This window comes from Myripristis murdjan, chromosome 21, assembly GCF_902150065.1.
Source record: "Myripristis murdjan chromosome 21, fMyrMur1.1, whole genome shotgun sequence".
Lineage (NCBI taxonomy): Eukaryota > Metazoa > Chordata > Actinopteri > Holocentriformes > Holocentridae > Myripristis > Myripristis murdjan.
In genome coordinates this window covers 21,772,270-21,794,798 of record NC_044000.1, presented here as the reverse complement: position 1 = coordinate 21,794,798, position 22,529 = coordinate 21,772,270, and the positions used below count along the sequence as shown (strand labels likewise).

General features: G+C 40.3%; 1 protein-coding gene across 1 annotated transcript; it reads left to right on the top strand.

The window, feature by feature from the left end:
• The first annotated feature begins 18,221 nt into the window (after positions 1-18,221).
• On the top strand, positions 18,222-19,643 carry LOC115380230 (G-protein coupled receptor 183). The gene is made up of 3 exons (XM_030081320.1): positions 18,222-18,588; positions 18,874-19,388; positions 19,479-19,643. The coding sequence occupies exons 1-3, from the start codon at positions 18,222-18,224 to the stop codon at positions 19,641-19,643; spliced, it is 1,047 nt and encodes a 348-aa protein (XP_029937180.1).
• The last annotated feature ends 2,886 nt before the right edge of the window (positions 19,644-22,529 follow it).

The following is a 22,529-nucleotide window of genomic DNA, read 5'->3' as shown; positions in this document are numbered from 1 at the left end:
AACACAATTGTTGTCTACTAATCCAGTTTTGATAGCATTTGGCACACTTTCTTTGGATCACAGCAAGATGCTCAACTTCCATTCTGGTCTCCCCTAGGAACCTCTGAGCCCAAGAAAGCAGCCGACACCGGGTCGCGCCAGAGCAGGGGGGTTCTCTGTGTCCTCATAAAGCACAGAAAATTATTTTTCGATTCAAGTCACCCATTGCCACACGTACACACACGCACACACACACACACACACACACACATACACACGTCAAGATCGAGATTTACCAATTTGACCGTCAATTCCAGATATTTCTTGAATGTGTTTATTCCTGTCAGTCTGTTATGTTGTTAAACGTTGCAGCTATCTAATGACCCCCCCAGCAAGGCAATAGAATATAAAATATTATGTCAAAGGCAAACCCTGGTTGCCTTTGTCCCCCTCTGTACTCCCTGATCCAAATGGACAATGCATCACTAGGACTTGATGCCTCAGAAGTCTGGGTTCATTAAAATCTTGAACGAGTGCCAAGGCTGGAGTCATAGATAAAAGGAATATGAAAGGATAACGAAATTTATGGATGGCAAGTCACCACCTCACCCTGGCATTTATAATAAACAAATGGTTTCTGTTTCCAATTTAAATTTCTCATTATACTGTGACTTTTGGAAAATGTGTTTTGATTTACCAATATTTTATCTGAAAAACTGTATAATTGATTAGATTTACATGGCTCTGATTGTAATGCTGACCCCCCCACCACCCACACCCCCCAACACACACACACACACACACACACACACACACACACACACACACACACACACGCACACACACCTCACAATGGCAGCTACCCCCAGCCCAGCACCCAACAAAAACAAATGATCTGAACAGCTCCTGAGGCACATTAACATCATATAAAACAAACCTACATATCAAACAGTCTTTTCTGATAAAATAATTGGCTATAACCAGCATAGGATCCAATTCATCTCTTTGAAAGACACTTCTGTGAGGGCGCCAAAAAATGGTGAGATAGACTTCACAGCCCGAGTGAGATGGACATCAATGCAGTGTGCCAGGACTGGCTACATTAACCCATGGCTAAATCCCATCACACAAATGTCAGTGTATCCGTTATGAAACCATGACATTTAGATCCAAGGTCTCCATTGTGGTTTTAGTGGGAGCTCATGTTTGTCCATTCTTTGCATCCATCTAACCCACACACAGCCTCACAGCCAACTGTACTCTAAACATAGAAAGGTTAAAGATCATAAGAGAGAGGTGGAAATATCTATTTTTTATTACATAATACTGCACAAACTGTTTTTTTTTTTTTTTAGTTTTTTTTTTTTTAATAATTTTTCACAATAATAGAATCATTTAACTTTTAATTATTTGCCATAAAAGGCAATATTTTTACTATTTAGCAATGTCAGATGTGATCCTTATAGCTGATATGATACTAATAATAATTTTATTTGTATAGCACCTTTCAAGTGAGGTGCAGTGTTTCATAAGGCTAACATTATTATCTTGGCAATATTTGACAGTTAAATGATGATTTGGCCCATGCAAAATAAATAAATAAATAAATAAACAAATAAAAATTATTTTTATTTACTAACTTTGATTTTTGAATGAGCATGTACGTTTTACAGCTGTTCACAGCTGTTTTATAAATGAGACATTCCAGCTATCCTGAAGTCAGAAGTACGATCTCAAAGTAAATAGATAAAAGAAAAAAATAAAAGAAATGGAAAACATACAGTATTAAGTTCTAATACTACATCACAAGGAGTTGCTTTTTGTGAACTGAAATCACCACACCAGCATGGGTAAAATTTGCCATTTTCATCATAATTTCTGAAAATTCGTTAATAAATTATGCAACACTTTATGTCCTGGCACGACTGAGACCTGGTAACACCAGACGACCTTCTAACTCAGCCTGTTCAACCTCAAACTAACCCTGGACATCACCACCATCACCACATCTCGTCACAGGCCCAATGTGACACATCACGACCGCTCATGAGTCATGAGTAATGACGAGCAAAGGCCACATTCAAGAACAGGACAATGTGTCATAAAGCTCTCATGTTAAGCCTGCAACACCTATGAGCCACATGGCTGAGAAGCACGAGTAGTTTAATTATTGCCTCCTTACATTAGCTTGGATCTCCCCCTTCAGGCATCAGTTTGTGGGTCGGACTGTGGGGTGGTGGTGCGTGTGCATACGTGTGTGTGCAAATGTGTGTGTGAGCATGTGGGGGAAGGGGGTGCCGAGACTGGTGGAGATGGTGAAGAGGAATAAAACCCCTCATTACCAGATCTCTCTCGCTCTCTCCCTCTCTCTTCCCCACCACCGGCAGTCCAGATCAGGAATTACAAATGATATCATGACAATTTTTCACGCTCTTCAAACCAGTGATGTTTTACCGACTCATTTACTATGATACCTTGTTACGAATCCAGCTGCGAATCAGGGACGTGTCATGGGGCTAGAAGCCCACCTCCTGCTGCGCCTGGCCAATGACCCGGAAGGCAATAGGGGATGCCAGTGCCTGCAGCATGTGCTGCACTGACAAAGCAGCAGGGCACCGTCAAAAACCCTCTCATACAAACTTTGCAGATCACTCCGTTTTTAACAGATGAGTAAGCACTGGTGCTGGCTTTTTTTTTTCTTCCCCTTAACATGAGGTTTGTGGATTTCCCTTTGCGACTATGTAGCCCTGGTTGACGCACAGAGAATCCCTTGCCCAGGAGGGGAATAATGTAGTGTTGGATCTGGGTTAGAAGAATGGAGATATCGTGTGGCAGGGTCACTGCGCAGGTTAAGCAACAATTCAGATGAGTGCTTGTAAAGGCAGCAGAGTATGGCTGGGATAGGCCAGCACACCAGCTAAAAAAGGCAAAGAATGCACATTAAACTTTGGCCTTTGGGCAAAAATTATGATGTACCCTCTTAATTTTGAATATTTGTATGTCAACCAACCTTGACACTAGCAAACTCTTTTGCTTCACTTAATTGTTCATCCCTCTTGCAATAAGAGTTTGAGAGAGATTTGTCCGAGAACACTTTGCTTGTAATCTAATGAGACAAAGGAGCAACTTAATCCATTCATTCATTGTTACATTCTTCAACAATAATTGAATGAGGTTAAGGTTGTTTGGGTTTCCAGATGAAAGCCCTCTCAGGCCCTGATGGCTCCTGCATTACTGGAATGATGCGGCTGGGACTGATGGAGCTAAGAGTGTCAGGAGGCATTAAGCCTTCACAACCCGAAGCTGGTGGAGGAAACCAGACTGAGCCCCCTGACCCAATCCACCACCAAGTTACTGACCCAGCAATGAAGACAGACAGGGTAGGAGAGAACAAGAAATGGAGTAAGAAAGACAGAGGGATACTAAGGATGAGTGGGACAGTGTTAGAGGATTACATAAAACCAAAGTGAAAAACTGAGGTGACAAAAAATGACGAATACAAAAAGAGAGAAAGACAAAGACTGAGAAAGGCAAAGACTGGGCTTCTGACTTCTCTGCACATTACCCAAATCACAGGAAATGGTTTTAAGGGCTTTTTTCCCGTTCGGTTCACTCTGATTCCCCCTTTCTCACTTCATTTAACTGAATTAATGAGCAGGTCCGGCCAGACCTCTGAAAATCAACATCTTGGGTACCCGTCATTTTGTTGAGCGACTGCGTTTGTGTTGCATGAAGGGTTATAGGCAAAATTTGATCATGAATAAACACACTCACTCTGGTTACCTTTGAGTGTGAATAGATGTCAATTTTCAAAGACTTTTTTGAGCCACAAAGAGATTGATTAAAAGATGCAAAAAAAAAAAAAAAAAAAAGATGAAAAAAAAGATAAAAGATGAAAGTCACAACACAAACATTTTGCTTTTTAATCCTCCCAATCTACATTGTGGGCTGGGCATTGATTGCTGACTGTGAGTTTATGAATGAATGCTCATGCTTACCCGTAGTACTCACTCCACAGCAATCCACACACACCACGCTGATGTGGAACAAGCGCAGTGGGACTGTGGCCTCGCAACATGACACTGGTGGACTGAGAGACACCTACATCAGAGAGGACCTAAAGCTGTGTACACATGGTTCACTTCAGGACAGACCTGCTCGCAGCACAATGTCAATGTGGGACTCCCCCTGTGTGCGCTGCAGAACCTCTGTGATGGTACAGTACACAGTGTTCCCATATCGTGCTGTGGGCTATAGCATACAGAAAAGCACAGACAGTATAAAAAATGGTACTCTTATTTAATAGGCAAGCCTAGTGGCAAGAATATGCTTGCTTATTGCCATATGTTGTACATCCCCTCCGATTTATGAAATGATATGAGTTCATTCATTATTCATATTGGTGGTGGTGTTATTACCATTTTCCCGTCAGGCTTGCCACTGACACCATAAACATTATGAAATCACAGTTCGCCCAAGGCGTTGCTGCTGCTGTGCAAAGTGGTCACAATTGACTAGTTAGCACAGGCATGCAGTACACTGGAGACAAGCACTAAATGCCATACAAGTGACCCGTGAATTTTTAATACAAGCAAAGTGGTGACAATAAGACAAGTGACAAGGAAGAAAAATGACTGTGGAACTGAATATTACTGAGGCATATTCCACATAAAGCTCAAGGCCAAGTCCTGTTATTGCTGAGGCCTTAACCACAGCAGAACAGCTGGATTCGGCTTTGGCCTAAAACACGCGCTGCAGTGGCAGCATAATCCTACATGAAGAACAATCTGTAATGACCAGGCTCCATTTGAATAGTGTAAGATATCCTGTTTTGATTACACAGTCATGTCATTATATGGCGAATAAGAATTCCACACCCCAGTGGACATAGTAGTAAGCTAATTTGTCTCATCAAGACCTATTCATCACCTATAGTAATTACAAAAGTGAGTTACAGGATAACCCCCCTCTGTCTCCCTCCTCTTCTCTCCCCCCTAGCGATGGTCAGCCTGTAAAACCAGGATGTGTTGGCACCTTTATGATATAAATACTCACACACCCTGGGCATAAGAAAGCTGTCAGCAGAACATTTGTTTTCCATTTTTCACCACCTCGAGCAGTTCAAGCTGAGGGGAAAAAGGAGACAAGGCGTTAAAAATGTACCCCAACACTTACTATTTTGCCCTTTGGTGAATTTTGGCAGTTAAACAGATGGGGTTTCAATTGGTTCCCTTTTATTTAGTGCAACGGGATTGTCCAACATTCCATTCAACAGGTTCTCACCTCCACACATGCTTGGTTGTGGTTGGCACATACATATTAAATGCATAAACACATAGACAGTACATTCTCACATGCTTGAATGTGTACGTATACTGACACTTACACAGCAAGCGTTTTTGTGGTTAAAAACATCCTGTGAGATGTACTGAAGACTATAATAGTATGGAGACCCATTAATTACATGACACTAAACTTTTTATAACTGAAAAACACTCACAAGTGCATGTCAAGTGAACTGAATGACAAGGGATGTCAGAGGTGCGTGATCTGACCCACGCATGGAAGTAAGCTGTTACGACCCCCCCGTCCATCCTACCGTAAATAGATCAAAGCACATCTGTTTCTGCGTCCAGCAGCCACACATCTATAATTGCAAGCTGGCTTTAATGGCTCAGAGCGACCCATCGGACGCTAAGCAGTTTGGACACGGGGGATGCTAAAGCATATGAGTGGAGCGTTACTATCAGTAATCGCTGGACAGGGAATTCTCTGGAGCCAGAGTGGCGGCTGTCTGGTCTCCAGCCGACTGAAATAGATATCACAACTTCAGTTGAGGGATGGAGACCCTCAGGGGTCAGAGCTGACCACCACAGCTGGGGTTGAGGAGCAGGGATAGACCAGTGGTCAGGCACAGGGATAGCACTGGGACTGGGGATAGGTGTGGGATATAGCTGGGGCTATAGAAGATTTGAGGCTATGGGGGATTTGTAGGGATTTGCTGTCAATGTTATGGTTGGAGATAGAGATGTGTTCAAGGGATACAGCAAAATGGGTTTACAAGAGAAGCAGGGTTAGGCTAGAAGCTAGTAAAAAAGGTTGGACTTGAGGCAGAGGAGAGAACATGAGCAAGGGATAAGCAGCGGCTTGGGTTCAAGGCTTGAAATGAGGTCTGGGAGAATCTGGGCTGGTCTTGGCTGAATGGAGCGGGTACTGGAGTGACGAGAGAAGCCTCAAGTTGGCCAGTTGTCACAGTGTGACGCTGATTCGGCCTAATGAGCATAGTGCTGTCACCGCACATCTGCCTCTCATTCACTTGTAGAATCTGGCAGCCTCATAACCTGCTGGAGTCACGGCGAGACACTGGAACTTCAGACACTGCCACCTCACTGCATCAGCACTGGTTGCCAGACAACAAGCAACAAGACAAACAAACTTAAACTTTAAAGATAATGGAAAATCTTTTCTCATTATTTGTTATCTCCTCAGAATTGGATGAATCCAAAAAATGTGCTTACATGAATATTACTTTTATCTTTTAGCACAATAACAGCATTTTTCCCCCTTACTTACAAACCATCTTTTAAAGCTGCCATTAATAATGTGCTTGATATGACTCATGTCTACACTTTTCCATTTCAGAGCCTTCATTTGGCTTTTACTGGTAATTCCATATTGATTATGATATCACTATCATAATATTTTTTCTAATATATTTTTCTTAATTTATAACCCAAGTAAAGCTTTTCTATAACCCACATCATCAACAACACTAATGAATTTCTTCAGCTAGATATGAATTGCATGTCATAATCATATAATGAGTAAAATTAAGTGTCACTCAATTTGTAGCCCTATCTGGCAGCTGTTTGTCACAACAAAAGATTGTGTGAGACGGTGTTCTTATATGTTATTCAAGTGATGAAATGTTCCAGTGATTGAATTGGAGTGCATGTGTTGGATATTTGCCTGTCTGCAGACAGGAGTGGGCTTCATCCGAAGAGACAGGGAGAGAGACTGTATGTCCTTTAAGGTGATGGTAATGATGCTTAGATTGTGGTGTCTGTGATCTGCAGAGGACAGCAGTCCACCCATCTGTACCGACTCCAAAGGCGTCTCTGTAGACGGACCAGCTACTCAAAATTCCTCATGGGCATCCTTCTGGAAAATGGCACAAAGGTTTAGTAAACATCATTGTGGCTGTGGCACCAATTATTGTTAATATACATCAAATAGCCTCAGCCGAGTCCAAGAAACAGACTGATCACTCCAATGATGGCAACTGTCAGTCTACTCCCCAATGAAGAGAGCTGTTGAAATAATTAGTCCATGCCCTGTGAATAAAACAATAATACAACAGCCGAGACGACATCCAAAATATGCACATCGCCTCAGATGACCTGAAAACCTGCCACAGCATGGACTGTGGAACAAGGCCACATCTTCAAATGCAGCCTGAGCCACTGGCCACAGATGAATTCAGGCTTTGTTTTAATGTATGTACATGTTGGGGTAACATCAGGGCAGAGGAACAGTGACCCCAAAGCACAGCCATTGTTGGGACGTCTTTTGTTTGACCTTGTGTCTATATAATATCCTCTACACTGTTATAATCTGTTGTTTAAAGACTATAGCCGATCTACTTGCATTTATCAGTTCTGATGCTTTGATGATTGTGCTTTTAATACTTCCAAAGCCTGGAAGACAAAGTCAAATGGGTGCAAATAATCATGATCGCTATCGCAGATAAGCTTCTATTCTAGCATAATAAAATAGTCCCTCCGAGAGAAGATTTGAGCCTTTAGTCTCTTTAAAAGTGTTTCAACTGTACTGCACAGCTGCAGGTTTTTACGATATGTGCAGGTGAGCAGTGTGGCACAGTGAATGGGAGGCATCCAGCCAACAGCTCCAGAGGCACTGTACCATAGCTGCCCTCTGACTGTGTTGAAAAATGAAGATCATTTACATACAATTGATCCATATCTATTGACTGAATGGTGCTCCAGGAAAGAAGGGGCTCATTTTATAGAAAGTGGATAATAATGTGTGATTATCACCACTGATATTTATTACTTTTCATTATAAGTTCAGTCCTAAACTTATGTATTGGCAATAATCAATTCAAAATGCAAAATCACATATGCATGGTGTTAAATATTGTTTACTCCAAGTAACTTAAATGATTCAAACTTATACTCTTGATGCCCTGAGATGCCAAGTATTTCATTTCATTTTTGTTTTGCTGAATCATATGATAGGAGGTGCAACGCCATACATCAGACCTGTGGATCTGGGAAAAGCAAATGAGGCATTGTGCAGCCACCAAAAACTGTAAAAAAAAAAAAAAAAAAAAAAAAAAAAAATAGAGAGAGAGAGAGAAAGAAAGAAAGGAAGAAAGAAAGAAAGAACGAAAGAACGAAAGAAAGAAAGAAATGCCACAAAAACCCAACAGTGTCATATCTGTATTTTTTTTTTTTTTTTTTTTTTTTTTTTTTTTTACAATTCTAATACATTTATAATACCTTAGTGAAATGGTCCAAAAGATTATTCTGGAAAGTCACAGTTTCAGTGAAGGCAGGATTTAGTGAAAAAATTAATGGATATTTTGTTTGTTTGTTTGTTTGTTTGTCTGTTTCATAAGTGATGACTAATCAGACCATTTGCTAATTGTCAGTTTTGATCAGTTTCATTTTATTGGGTGCAGTTGATTCCTTGAAGAACAAGAGCAAAAATACTTTAAAAAATGCATTTTATTTATTTTGGGTAAATAGATATTACATGATATTGATGATTTATGCATGTGTATGTGCACATTAGCCAACATTTATCTTCAGTGTACATTAAAACATATCTGTAACTTTGGTTTGGGTTGAGGATCAGGCCTTTTTCAGCTGTTACTGAGTTGCTGGAACTGGAATATCTAGCATTAATGACACTTCCTCTTGAAATCATGTAACTCATCTCTTTTTTTTTTTTTTTTTTTTAAATTGTAACATTCAAGAAACTGCTGAATCCATTATTGTCTGTACTCCAGCTGTACTGCATATGGAACCTACTCATCTGTGAGTTCACTTGTGAGTTGTGTGTGGGCGATGTGCCTATTAAACTGATCACTGTGTGTACCACAAGACATTCCCATGTGTGGAATAGCGGCGATGGGACGCAGGGATTCACAGGATGCTCGTGGGTGTGAAGTCACGAGCAGTTCAAACGGACACTGGGTGTAAAGAACCAGTATGTATTTCACAACCAGCTAAAGTAGTGTCAACACTGTGACATGTTAGATTAAGGGAGAATCACCATGAAATGAAGAGGTTTGCAGACATTCTTTAAAATGCTGTCCACAGACACCTGTACCAACATACAGTGATGCTTTCTCATGTACCCCGAGTGTGAGCACACCTAAATTTTCGACTTATTGCTCCCTATGATGCTCTTAAATGTGTGTGTGTGTGTGTGTGTGTGTGTGTGTGTGTGTGTGTGTGTGTGTGTGTGTGTCTATGGTGTTGATTTTTTTTCTCAACCTTTTTTCCAACCATCCACAAGGCCTCAACAATAATAATTTGCTAATATACAGGTAGTTAATACACAGGCAGGTGTTTCTGCAGAGGAAAGGCCTCCCTTTTTAAACTCTTGTGCTAAAAACATCAGATAGCTCATCAGTGGTAAAGGTGACAAGCGTGAGGCTAAGTGTGAACGGAGAGTCTTCACGCAAACACAGATGACCAGGGGACGGGGCCTGAGTTGGGCAGGCGGCGGCTGATCTGTGGGGGAAATGGTGATGATGAGAACAGACACAAGCCACATGAGGCCCCCTGACAAGGCAGGAGTCCCCTGTGGTATGTCCAGGAGTCTGCTAATGTGTATATGCACGCATACACGCATACACACACAAACACACACACACACACACACACACACACACAATGCAAAATAATGGAAGCACAATTGCACGCACACATGCATAGCCGCATAATTTTAATGTTATAACACTAACCATGTAAAAATGGTATTTTAAAATCTAAAACATTTTGCTGTTCAGACATTTTGTTCTTCTCATTGAATGGCACTGTATGACATATTTTCTGCCTGCGATAGTTAATGATTGTACCCCCTCTAGTGGTGTCATGTTCTATAGCACTTATTTAGAACGATCTGCAGGCCCACACTGCTGCTATAAATTGTAAAGAAAGCTTGATTTTTTTTGCCCTTGTGTGTGTGTGTGTGTGTGTGTGGTTGTGTGTGTGTCTGTGTGTGTGTGTGTGTGTGTGAGAGAGAGAGAGAGAGAGAGAGAGAGAGAGAGGGAGAGAGAAAGAAAACTGTTTGACTGTATAACAATACAACACAGTGTTACATTTATGACAACATCTTCTCAGCAAATTCCTTGGTAACTGAATACCTAGACAATAGTATGGTGAAGTTCATTTGATGAACTGGAGGTACTATTAAAATGCGTGAGAAGTTTTAGACAGAATTCATCTTGGCAGCAAAAACATCTCAAATTTGGTTAGGCACCTTTTGTGGAGCCATGCTGGTTATTCCACGCATGCAGAAGTCATTCCCAGTTTGCCTCACAAACACGCCACAGCTCCCCCTCCACCATGAGGGTGCCTTTAAAACGATATGCCTTCTGGGGTGTTCTTTTATGAGCTGTAGTTGCACCATTGACTATTGTATAATTCCCTTCAAATCAGTTTGATCCCTACCCCCCCTTCACCCTACCCCTCCCTCCCTGACTTAACAACCAGAAAAAGGTCACATTTCTGAGAAGTGACTTCCATGCATGTTCCATGCTGGGTCGTCACTTTCAATTTCCTAAGACCTTTCATGTCATACACCCATCAAACCACAGAATTGTGAACACGCTGCCATGTGCACTATCATACCATTGCATGGTGTTGATAACGTATCAAAGAACATAACATTGTAATATAATGTGTGATACACGTGTATTTTCAGCATCTGTTTTACTCTGACGGGAATACAATTTCAGAATACATTTTAATTCGATTGTATAGTACCACCAAAATGTAGCTTTGAGCAGAGCTGAGCTGAGTTGAACTGAGTATATTTGGAAACATGCAGTTGAAGCGATCAGCCTCTCCATTGCAGCTGATTCTGTTCTCATGCAACACTTAACTTTGAGAGACCCTCAGGACTCCCAGGGAGAGTTCAATAAACAACTGTCTTTTTGTTTTTCAGCGCACCGTTCAGATGGTACAAGATGTTTAACTCTATGCACCAATTTAATGGAGCATGAAATGCAGGCCTGAACTGCAGCAGGCTCCTAACCTGCAAATGACATAGTCTACAAGGGGCTTGTACTGTGACCTAAGTGAGCTGTATCATAACCACATTTGACTGGTGACGATTAGTGACCTTTTGCTCATCCAGCAGCCATCCATTTCAATTACACCAACCTGTAAAGCTTTGGTGGGAGAGCAAGTGGAGATCCTCTACTGTAGAGAGTGAGCTTCTACTGTACTTCTACTGCTAGGATACTTTGACCTACAGTGGAACATGTGCTGATCAAATTTGTATACTGTTAACTTAGGCTACACATTATGGATTGAAATTTAAAGCCAATATCACATATTTTTTGTATGAAGTTCTCTCCATGCGCCGCATTCAACCTTAGACAAAGAAAGCCTGACTCCCAAGCCCTCATGGTAAACTGGTATTCCAAAAACACCAGCCATCACCAATCCAGCGGGGAAAAAATTGGGTCCTTATTGCATGATTTCTCAAACACGTGCCCATGCACACTTCATGCAACTGGATGCCATTTTGTTGCTGTAAAATATTACAATTACAGAGCCAATTTTCCCCCCACTGCATCAGAGATGGCTAGTGTTTTAGGAATATGAATTTACCATGAAGGCTTGTGAATAAAGCTGTCTTGATGAGAGGTTGAAGGCAGCACACAGTGGGTACTTAATACAAAAAATATGCATTATAGGTGAAGTATTCCTTTAAAGTGATTATCCATGAGTGGACAATGATTTGGTCTGTTTGAACTCAGTGCACCTACAAGTCCAAAAGAAAAGGAGCTACATCTTTGTTCCATATCATCTCCAGTCGCCATGGCCTGCTTGTCATCTTTGGAAGGCGAGAGTGAATCGCCCTCTACTTTTTGCTTGAACACAGACACTTCCTGTCTTAGCATGCCTGCCTTCCACAACACCACATTTGTCAAACTCAAGGACCGGGGCCAGATCAGGCCCATAGCACAATTATATCTGGTCTGCAACGTTATTTTTTTATTTTCTATTATTAGTGGCAGAGGTTCATGTTAGCCACTGCACGGATGCTGCAGCATACACTGCAACGTCTCATGCAGCCAACACAGCAAAGCTCCTGCCCACTCTGTAATGAGTTTGGTCTTAGATATCCTCGTTCTGTTTTATAAAAAGATATCTTGGAGGAGGAATGATGCATGTCAAGTTCATACCTGTGTATGATTCATGATTTTTACAGGACATATTTTTAACAAAAGGCTGACCAACCTTTGTCCAAATCATTCAACAGATATAGGCCCTGTTTGTCACTCAAACTGATTGTGATTTTTTAAATATGACCACTTTAGTGATTGAGTTTGACACCGCTGCTCTACAGGATTAATATCTATTTTTGATTTCTTTTCTTTTTTAGCTTCTGTTCATGAAGTTTGGATTTCTGTGAGCATGGCTCTTTTCTTTGTCTGTTGAGTTGTAGTAGCTATCTGTAGTCATACGTGTAGTCATTTATTCCACACAGACACAAAAAGCTTTTTCTTCAGCAGGAAATGTAAAAGGCATTACTTCCTGTGTGGCAGAACATAGTTTTGTGGTAATGTCTTAACTGACACCAGCAAGTGCAAATGGGATCATGAACTAGTAGCAGGATAAATTAGTAATGACTATTGCATATAATCAATTGAGAGCACCACATCAATATCTATGCACTTACTGTGTATTATTATTTGAATGTGTTCATTGTATCAATGTCTTACTTTCAGTTGACACATCTGCAAGTATGATCAGATAACACGTGATGTTAAAGGAATTTCAGCGATAGAAAATATGATACGCCCCCACACACAAAAAAAAGTTATTCGAAACAGAATCACTATTGTTCACAAAGGTGAATTTGCTCCATCTCTTTGTGCTGAAGTTGAGTACACACAGTACTACAGTTTAAATGTAATTCTCAGAATATAACAGTTGCTGTTTTTTTTTTTTTTTTCATTCCAGCTTTAAAGCATGTTTTTAATCTTTCTTGGTGGTTGGTGGTTGAGCTATAGATGTGCCTGTCTTCATGCTGTTAGTGATTCATCCAGACATCACAGACCCGTGACATTTTTTACCAGCACCAGCGAACACTTCAGCTTCCTCCTAATCTCCCATCAGCTCCACCTCAGGCCTGCCTGCCTTAACCTCGGCATGCACGCTGCCTTGTAAAACCCCAGGCAGATACACAATAACCTTAGATGTATCACTTATACATCTAACCTTTCTTTTCTGAAACGTGTTGCTATCTGGGCTACTGCACCAGCAGCACCCCCAGCAGTGCACATACCTTTCATTAAGCTGTGGCTACTGTACACAACAGTTGGTACAGTGTGTGAAACAGCAACTACCTATGCTCGCTGTTAATAGATGCATGTGAGAAACGTGCATACTGTGTGTGTGTGTGTGTGTGTGTGTGTGTGTGTTGGGGGGGAGGGTGCATCTGCAACAGTATCGTCAGTATCCTCAGAAGCCTGTCTGTTTTTTACTGGTTTCTTCAGGAGAGCGAAAGAGCGCGAAAGAGAGTGTGTAGGTATGTGTGTGGGTGTATGTGTGTATATATATATATATGTATACACACACACACACACACACACACACACACACACATATATAGTGTTTTTTCATGTTTTAGTGTATCTATTACAATTTATTCATAATTTACCACAGACAAATTTCCAAAGCATGCAATACCTTTTAGATGAATATGTTTTTTCCTAGCCTCTAGGCAGCCATTCATTTCCTAACATTTCAGTATAACCTTGTATGAAAATCATCTTGCAAAGATTTGAAACTTGCTTGAGATAATCAGTTGCAGTGAAAGTTTGTCAAATTGCCTTACTGTTGTGTGGTAATTCCTGCACTGATCTGAGTTTATTTTTACCCACATGCTGGTGAAAAGCTCTGACATCCAGGACCTTGAAGTCACTTGTACGAGAGTGTTGCATTCATGGCTGAAAAGTCAAACCTGACAATACGCATTCAAGGACATAATAAATATAAAAATGATGTGGCTGAGGCTTCCTCTTGCTGTAAAACAAAAAAACAAAACAAAACAAGAAAACAAAACAAAACAAAAAAGTTTTGATAGTCTGGCTAACAGCCAAGTGAGAAGTTTGTTGTTTCCTTATTTGTCCTATAACACTTGAATGCACCATTATACTCTCTGCAGGGCTTGAAACACTTTGCTTGAGAAGCTCCCATACAAAAGAATGCATATGTCCCCCACAAAATATAAATCAGAAACTAGCAGCGCCCCTCCAGCAGATGGCGCCCTTAGCATGTCCTAGTGACTGACTTGAGTAGTGGCAGCTGTGGCATGATCTGCTCTGGCAGTGTCCAGGCAGAGTGCAGAGCAGAGCACACCAGAGTCAAAAACGTTTGAAAACTCTTCACAGCTCCCACAAACTTGGTCCAATCCACATCAAAACTACATATTTTTGTAGGAATTTTCGTCCTCTTTCCATCTGCATAGTTTTCAAAGCTGTCAGACTTTTACTTTAGACTCCAGGGGCTTAATTAGTGGTAAAAGTCAGCCTCTTCACACCAAACTCCATGGGAAAAAATGAGGTTTTGGCTCTGGCCACTCCGACTTTGAGGGCTTATAAAATCCAAACGAATCGAGTAATGACGGAGTTTTTAGCAACTTTTGTTAAGCACTGTGTCCTCTATCATCTGTGAAATTTTCAAGCTGCTGCCATTTACGCCCTGGGAGGAGATAGATTTTGTTCAACGCGGAACTTTGGGCGAGAACGTGAACATTCCAACGCAAATTGCAGACTTCCTGTTGGTTTTAGAGGGGGGGTGTCAGCGCGTGAATTGTAGGGCTTGATGAGACCTACATTTCGGCATTGGTTTGGTCTTTCTAGCACATTCCTGTGGGCCGCAGCGGCTGCCTTTGTGTGGCTAGGTGGCGCTACCGAGCCCATTTCTGCACTTAGGGGGTCCGTTTGTCCATTTTATCCAATTTTTCACCAGACCTGGCCTGTGTGCCAAATTTGGTGAGTTTTTGAGCATGTTTAGGGGGTCAAATTAAGGCCTAATGACACGTAAGAATAATAATAAAAAACGAAGGAAATACAATAGGGCTTCGCACTGTTCCAGTGCTCGGGCCCTAATAAAGGTTTTATGAATTAACTCAGCTCAGCTCCAGAGAATTTAAATTTAAAATCCATCACTGAAAACACTGAATTTTAAACACTTACACATCTAATAAAGAATGGAAAGTATGGTTTGCTATACATTGGAAAATGTTCAGTAAAATAGTATGCATGCACTTTAGTGAACATGCAAAATCAACAGTGGATCCTTTAAGGTGCAATAAATGATAAATTGATTCTGACACAGCACAAAGACTAAGCATCGACACAAATACTTTTTTTGAATTGTTCTGCTTGTTTTTCTGTGAACAAGGAGCATCAACTGGCAATGCGGTTGAAGTTAAAACCCTATTATCAGGATAACTAAACTAACAAAAAAAAATTAAAAACTAGAATCTCAGATTTTTTTTTTTTTTTTTTGTGGCTTTTGTCACATTCACCACATTTACATCAATTGGGTGCTAAAGTTTGCTGCTGGTTACACAAGACGTCAGCATAATGACACCAACTGTCGTAGTTCGTTTTAGCCCAGTAGTTTTCCATTAGTGGCAGCTGCCGGCCAGATATCACATTTCCAGCCGACTACTTTCATACTGTTTTTTTTTTTTTTTTTTTTTTTTTTTTTTCATAGAGAGTTGCTTCTCACCCTGTTAATGTAAGGTGCTTGGTGTACAATTCAGTACAGCATATGACATGAAAGTGGAAGTGTGTTTGTCAGTCACATGATTAGTAGGCAGGCCCTGCAAGCCACACATGTGCAGGGCCTGCCAACTTAAGTCCAAATGCTTTTCTGCTTCTTTCCTCCAAAAAAATTAGCTGTAGGTCTCTTTATAATTGTAAGTTGCTTTTCTTGCTTGATTTTAGTAAAATAAACATAAGGTAAAATCATGTTATTCTGACTTGTATCACGCTGAACTCCCAGTTTGCATGTCGTAAATAGTTTAATTCAGTTCTGCAGCAAATATGTAGAAATAGCTCATCTTCTCACTTATGGTCTTGTTTCTTTATGTAGGTCATTAAGAGGCATCGGTATTAAATTGAGATATTATTTCATACTCCTTGTATTCGCTTTAAGAAATGGATGTGCAGACACTCAAATTATTGATCATAATATTCCTAACCTTGGCTGATTTTGAAAAAAATGAATATGATATGATACTTGTGCTGTTTGGTGTAATGGCAGCTTGTTCTCTAGATGCTTCTAGGTGCTTCTGTATTGTGTTGTGTTGTCTGAATTTGCAGTGCATTTCCTAAATGCTGTGCATGTCGTTTGCTTGTGTTTTGTCTATTTGCATGTGTTTTCTTAGGCTGCAGTCTGTTGAGCTCTCAGGGCCACCTACAGGGGTATAAAGGCCTTTTCACATTCTGAGTCCATGGACAGCTGTGGATTTTTTAGAAGCTCAAAATGCACTGGCATGCAATGTGACACATTACATTTTACCTGTAAGCTGTGTGTCGGAAACATTTTTAAACACAAAGCTTTCTATCTTACTCACCTGAAGGTCGGGTGCTTGTGAGCAGTCTTCAACCGCAGTTTTTGATCATGTCAGCGAGAGCCTTGGACCCGTTGACCCTCTTGCTGGAGCTACTCCAGCACGCTGTGGCGGCATTGCCCAAGCACCCAGTTGTACTTGCTCACCACATGGTGGTTGACTCCAGGTCATAGTTCCGGAAAATAGATGTTTTGTTTGTTTGTTTGTTTTCTTATTCAATGCAAAACAACATACTGAAAGAACAGCAATGGCTTTTAACCCCGAAATGGGACGCCTAAGGCTAGTGGTTTATTTTGTTTAATAGGGAAAGGTTGATCAGGAATTGAAATGCTTGCTTTATCACAGAAATAATTCTGCTGTCACTGTTGTCACTATTGTAGTGAGCAGCCAGCGGCAGACTTAGCTAGTTTTTTTTTTTTTTTTTTACTTTTTTGTTATTTTGCAAGCGTTTGCTTATGCTGTTAGCCAAATTATCGTACTTTTGGTCACTTTTTGTTATCATTGATTGTACATTATACAGACAGCCAAAATGACCATCCAAATACAATAAGTATTGTACATCTTGCAATGCTGCCCCCAATTGTGGGTGTGTTTTCAGGGCTGTATTGCTACATTGTCAGCTGATGCACTTAAGTTTCTGGCAAAAATAAATAGAACCCAGTCAATATATTTTATTTTTTTAATCTGCAGCTTAAAGGAATTCCCACTGATAAATCTTTTTTTAATAATTTTTTTTTTTTTTTCAAAAAAATCTTGCCTCTGTCACCTTTAACTACTGCATTTACAAACATGCACTGTAATTTTAACTCTGGTCAAGGGAGTATTGTTCAGTATGAGGTGAGTCAGTACCATTTAATTAACAGACAGACTGACTGATGTGAATCTGACTGAAGTTCCTGTTGTCTTTGCAGCAGTCATAAAAACACAAACACTGAGTGACGCAGGAGATCACCAAAGTCAGACTTCAAATTCTGTAACTTGAGGAAAATAAATGATAAATGCTAAAAAATAAGAAAATTCTAGAGAAAATACTGCAGACAGGTAATGTCATCAGTGCAGAGGGCATGAAAGTCTTCATCACCACAGTGTGGCTGAGTGTGACACACATCTGATGTCAGTGTAGGTGGGATTTGGCACACTTCACAAATGTTTTCAGAGATGTTTCAGGTACTCCAGCTTAATTTACCATCAACAGTCAACCAGACAGGCACAAAAGCCCATCCACAGAGAAACAGCTTGGCGTCAGTCCGTCTTATGTGAGTAGTCTGCTTTTTTATTATGATCACCTTTATATCTAGATTGTCTTAGTGAACTCAGTTGCTTCTACACACCTGTTTCCTTCCTCTAATGACTCATCATTTAAAACATGATCTTTTTCCAAAATGACAGGTGGGATGGCTCTTGATAACATCACTGTGGACACATCTGATTTCCACAGCTCTGCCAACCAGAGCAGCTGCGATGTGTTTATCTACCAAAGTGCAGCAGTGGTACTCTTCCCTGTTTTCTACTCTCTGATTTTCCTCATCAGTCTATGTGGTAACAGCTTGGTTCTCTATGTGATCTGCCAGAGGAAGCAAAAGTTCAACTCCACTTCCATCTACCTGGTCAACCTGGCTCTGTCTGATACTCTGTTCACACTGGCGCTGCCAGGCAGGATTACCTACTACATCCGCTGGTTTGATTGGCCTTTTGGTGACCTTCTCTGCAGACTAACAGCTCTTCTCTTTTTTGCAAACACCTATGCAGGTAAAGTCACAAAATCTGCTGTGGGACACTATGATGCTTCTATATATATATATATATATATATATATATATATATATATATATATATATATATATATATATATATATATTTGACACCTCTAGATCAAATGTCTGTTTGCTTTCTCCAGTTAGATAACAGAGGTTTATGTGTTTATGTGTTGTTTCTATATTAGCTCCATACTTCTGACTCTGTATCTTTTATTCTGGCTATACATGTCACTGGATGGCCATTTATGTATACAGAAAATGTCATGTCTATCATCAGGTATTGCCTTCATGACCTGTATCAGTCTGGACCGTTACCTAGCCATGGTGCATCCACACCGGCTACAGTGCTTGCGGAGAGTGAAAGTGGTGCAGAGGGTCTGCTGCCTGGTGTGGGTGTTGGTGCTGCTGCAGACATCCCCAGTGCTGTTCAGAAGTTTGCTCCACCAACACCAGGGAAGACGAACTTGCATGGAGTACCTAGACTTTGAAGGCTCCCCCTCCACTCCTTACCTCCTGCTTATGGCCTGCACCATGTCCTTCTGCTGTCCCCTGATGGTCATCATAGCCTGCTATGCCAAAGTCAACCTGAAGCTGCGAGCTGCAGCCAGGCAGAATTCTCTGGCTTGCCGTTTTCGCAGGGGCCATAGGGTCAACACCATTATCCTCATCATCCTCCTCACCTTTATCATGTGCTTCAGTCCCTACCATCTCAATGTCATGCAGTTCATGATCAAGAAGATACATCACCAGCCATCCTGTCAGGAACTCAGGGATTTTAAGGTGTCTTTACAGGTAGGGGCTACATTTTTATTGATTCAAAAAAAAATTCCCATGTGATTCCCTCATCACAATCAGTCATAATCCAGAGTTTTCTCCCTTCAGGTTACAGTCTCACTCATGAATTTCAACTGCTGCTTGGATCCAGTCATCTACTTCTTTGCCATTAAGACCTACAAGCAGAGAGTGATGAGTCTGTTTAAGGACTATCTGTATGCCTCCGGCGCATCCACTAAAATGACCACAGAAAACAGCAGCAGCAACACCTGAGAGATCACAGCCGAAGTGACGAGAAAAATTGCCGACTACAGAAAGTTTCTGGTTGACGTGGCAAATGTTCTTCGTTTGCTCTTGGAAACTCAACTCAAATTTCAAAAATGCCTGCTGTTATAAGTTAGTGTAGATGCCAGCTTTGGAAATTAATTTGAATGCCTTCATTTAAGATGTGTTGACATTTAGCATGTAAATACAGATGCCCATATAAATGAGAATAAAACCATTTGACTGTGGAGCAGAGCTTTTTTTTTTTCACTATATACTGTATACTTTGATATTGTTCCAGTATGATGTATTTTATTGTTACGCTGTGTCTCTGACAAGATTTGATGTCTGTATTGGGTAGTGTGTGATATAATAACCAGCCGACAGAAGAGTCATCAACATGAGGTCCAGCTAATCAGTGTCTATGTAACTATGTTGGTAGTCTTGTATGCCGGTGTGTGTGCTGACATATATAATTAAGTAACCATATTCTGGCTGTGAAATGTTATATCATTTTGTTATGTCATGTAAATATGTTATGTTATATAAATATGTGGGCCAAGTCAAGTGGAAACAATTAAATTTTAGCAAAGCATATGACTGGATGTCAGTAGTTTTTTCTTGGACATAATAAATTCTCCACTCTTTTACTCTTCCTTTTTCACTCTGATGAGACACAGACCCAAAGTTCATTAAGTCAAGACAAGTCAGTGTTCATGTTTTTGAGATTCAACATAGATCCTCAAATCTCAACATACACAATGTGATGTGATGATTCCTCAGTGTGCATTCAAGAACATTAATCACGCAGCTCTGGGTCATTTACTGATGCAGCTGGGACACATGTCAGTCAAACTCCAGTATTAGTTAACCACTGTAATCTGTGCTTTTGTACAGCCATCAAAATATGCATATGCTCCAAGAATATCACTTACTCAATACTACACAAGGACGCAGGTGAACTTCAGCTATGGTAGAAAAAGAAAAAAAAAGCGGAACAACAAGTCATATATCTCTTTTGTTTGATATATATACATCTGAACTGAGTGTGGGAGTACAGAGGTGAATTTCATCACCACTTCCTCACCCACCTTTCCCGCTCCCCTTCAGAGGCCCCATCCTTGTTCAGATCCACATCTTGTGGTGGGGCTGCTATGTGTGTCTTACAAGTTTAAGCAGGTGCAATGTGTCTGTTTATAGTGCGCTCTGTGTAATTCAGAGCCCCATCTCTAAATTTAACCTTGATCATTTCCTGAGTTTGTGGAACCTGTGCCATGGTATTTTGCAGAGACAGTAATGTACATAAACTGTGTCATATTATAAAGTGTTAATATATTGCAGTGCATCCATAATTACATACATTGTCATGTCTATTTGAGGGTTTTCAGTTGACATACTTTGCATAATTGAATTGAACTGAATTGAATTGACTGAGAGGGATGGCAAGAGAATCTCTGTCAAATTCACATACCAAATATTCTTTCAAACTTACCTTTTAACTGAACGGAGAGGAAACACTAGCACAATTTCATACTACCATTTCAAAAAGCTGTGGCTTTCATATGAAAGTAGAATGCAAACAGTGGTGGAGGAAAGCAGGTCAGCAAGTCATCTAATGAGGGCAATGCAACATCAGTGAAAAATATTTTGGAAAAATACAGAAACCTACCAAAATACCATATTGCAAGGGGGAGGAGGCACCATGTAAGTCAACAGGAAGAGATAATATGCATTTGATAACAACAACTAACAACCTTAAAAAGAATAATAATAATAAAAAAAATACACTAGATTTTGCACTAGTTTTGTTCTGGGTTACACCTTGTAATGAAGGTGGAGTGTGATCAGTCTGTCATGTAAATCTGACCAATTTTTTTTTTTTTTTTTTCACACTCACACTTTTTAAATAATATGGGCATTGTCATGGGTTTCAGTGGTAAGCGACAACCCTTGAATCACACATTGACATAGAGAAACTCACACATTTGAAAAGGCCGTTTGGTTTCGTTTTATTTAGCTAAGAATTCTGTGATGCTGTTGTGAGAGCGCAGTAAAGTTACAGTTAACAAAATGATTTTAGAGTTTACTGGTTTACAGAAATACCATGCAAAGAGGGATTGCTTTGGATAATGATTTTATAACTTAATGCAGATTATCAGAAGTCTCTGGTTGTGTGATTGTTTTAGAAATATCCTTCCAGTTGGGACCTCAGTTTTTTTCATTTGTAAAACTTTTTGTTTGTTTGTTTGTTTTTAACTCTGCCCTAGAATCAAGTCTCCCACATACTTGAGTTTACATCAAAATCATTTTAGCCTTGTGAATACAGATCTGTGCACAAGACCATGTTACCTGCCAAGCTCCAAATTCAGGAAGTGCATATGGTTTTGACTCTGCTCAAATGATACAGCTGTTTTACACTGGGGGTGATATGATATGATATTGAGGAGTAAGACCCAATTCCCTTTAATCTCCTTTAGTGTCCAGTTGTGCCATTAAGCATGAACTCACAAGGTAATGAGTCAGCTCTCAGTTTCACAGTGAGATAACGGTGCCTGACAGCCTTTGTTTAGGTTTAGAATAGAAGTTCAACATCTGCAGTGGCCATTACTATACTGCACTGTACTTCTTGAATCTCATTTAAAACACCTACGTTGTCTTGGATGAAACCTGGTAGTGAAGGCAAAAATCAGCTTTATGAGAAAATCAATATACTTGGAAATGATTCAGTAAGATTGTCATTTCCACTCATAATGGGCATATCAGAAGGATTTTGAGACTAATTTGAACTCATCTTGCAATTAGTCAATCATTTCTTCTTCCCTCAGATTCCTCTCGTGACATGTCTCTTCTAAGCATTCATTTTCAGTTTTGGTTTTATGGGTGTTCAAAAGGATG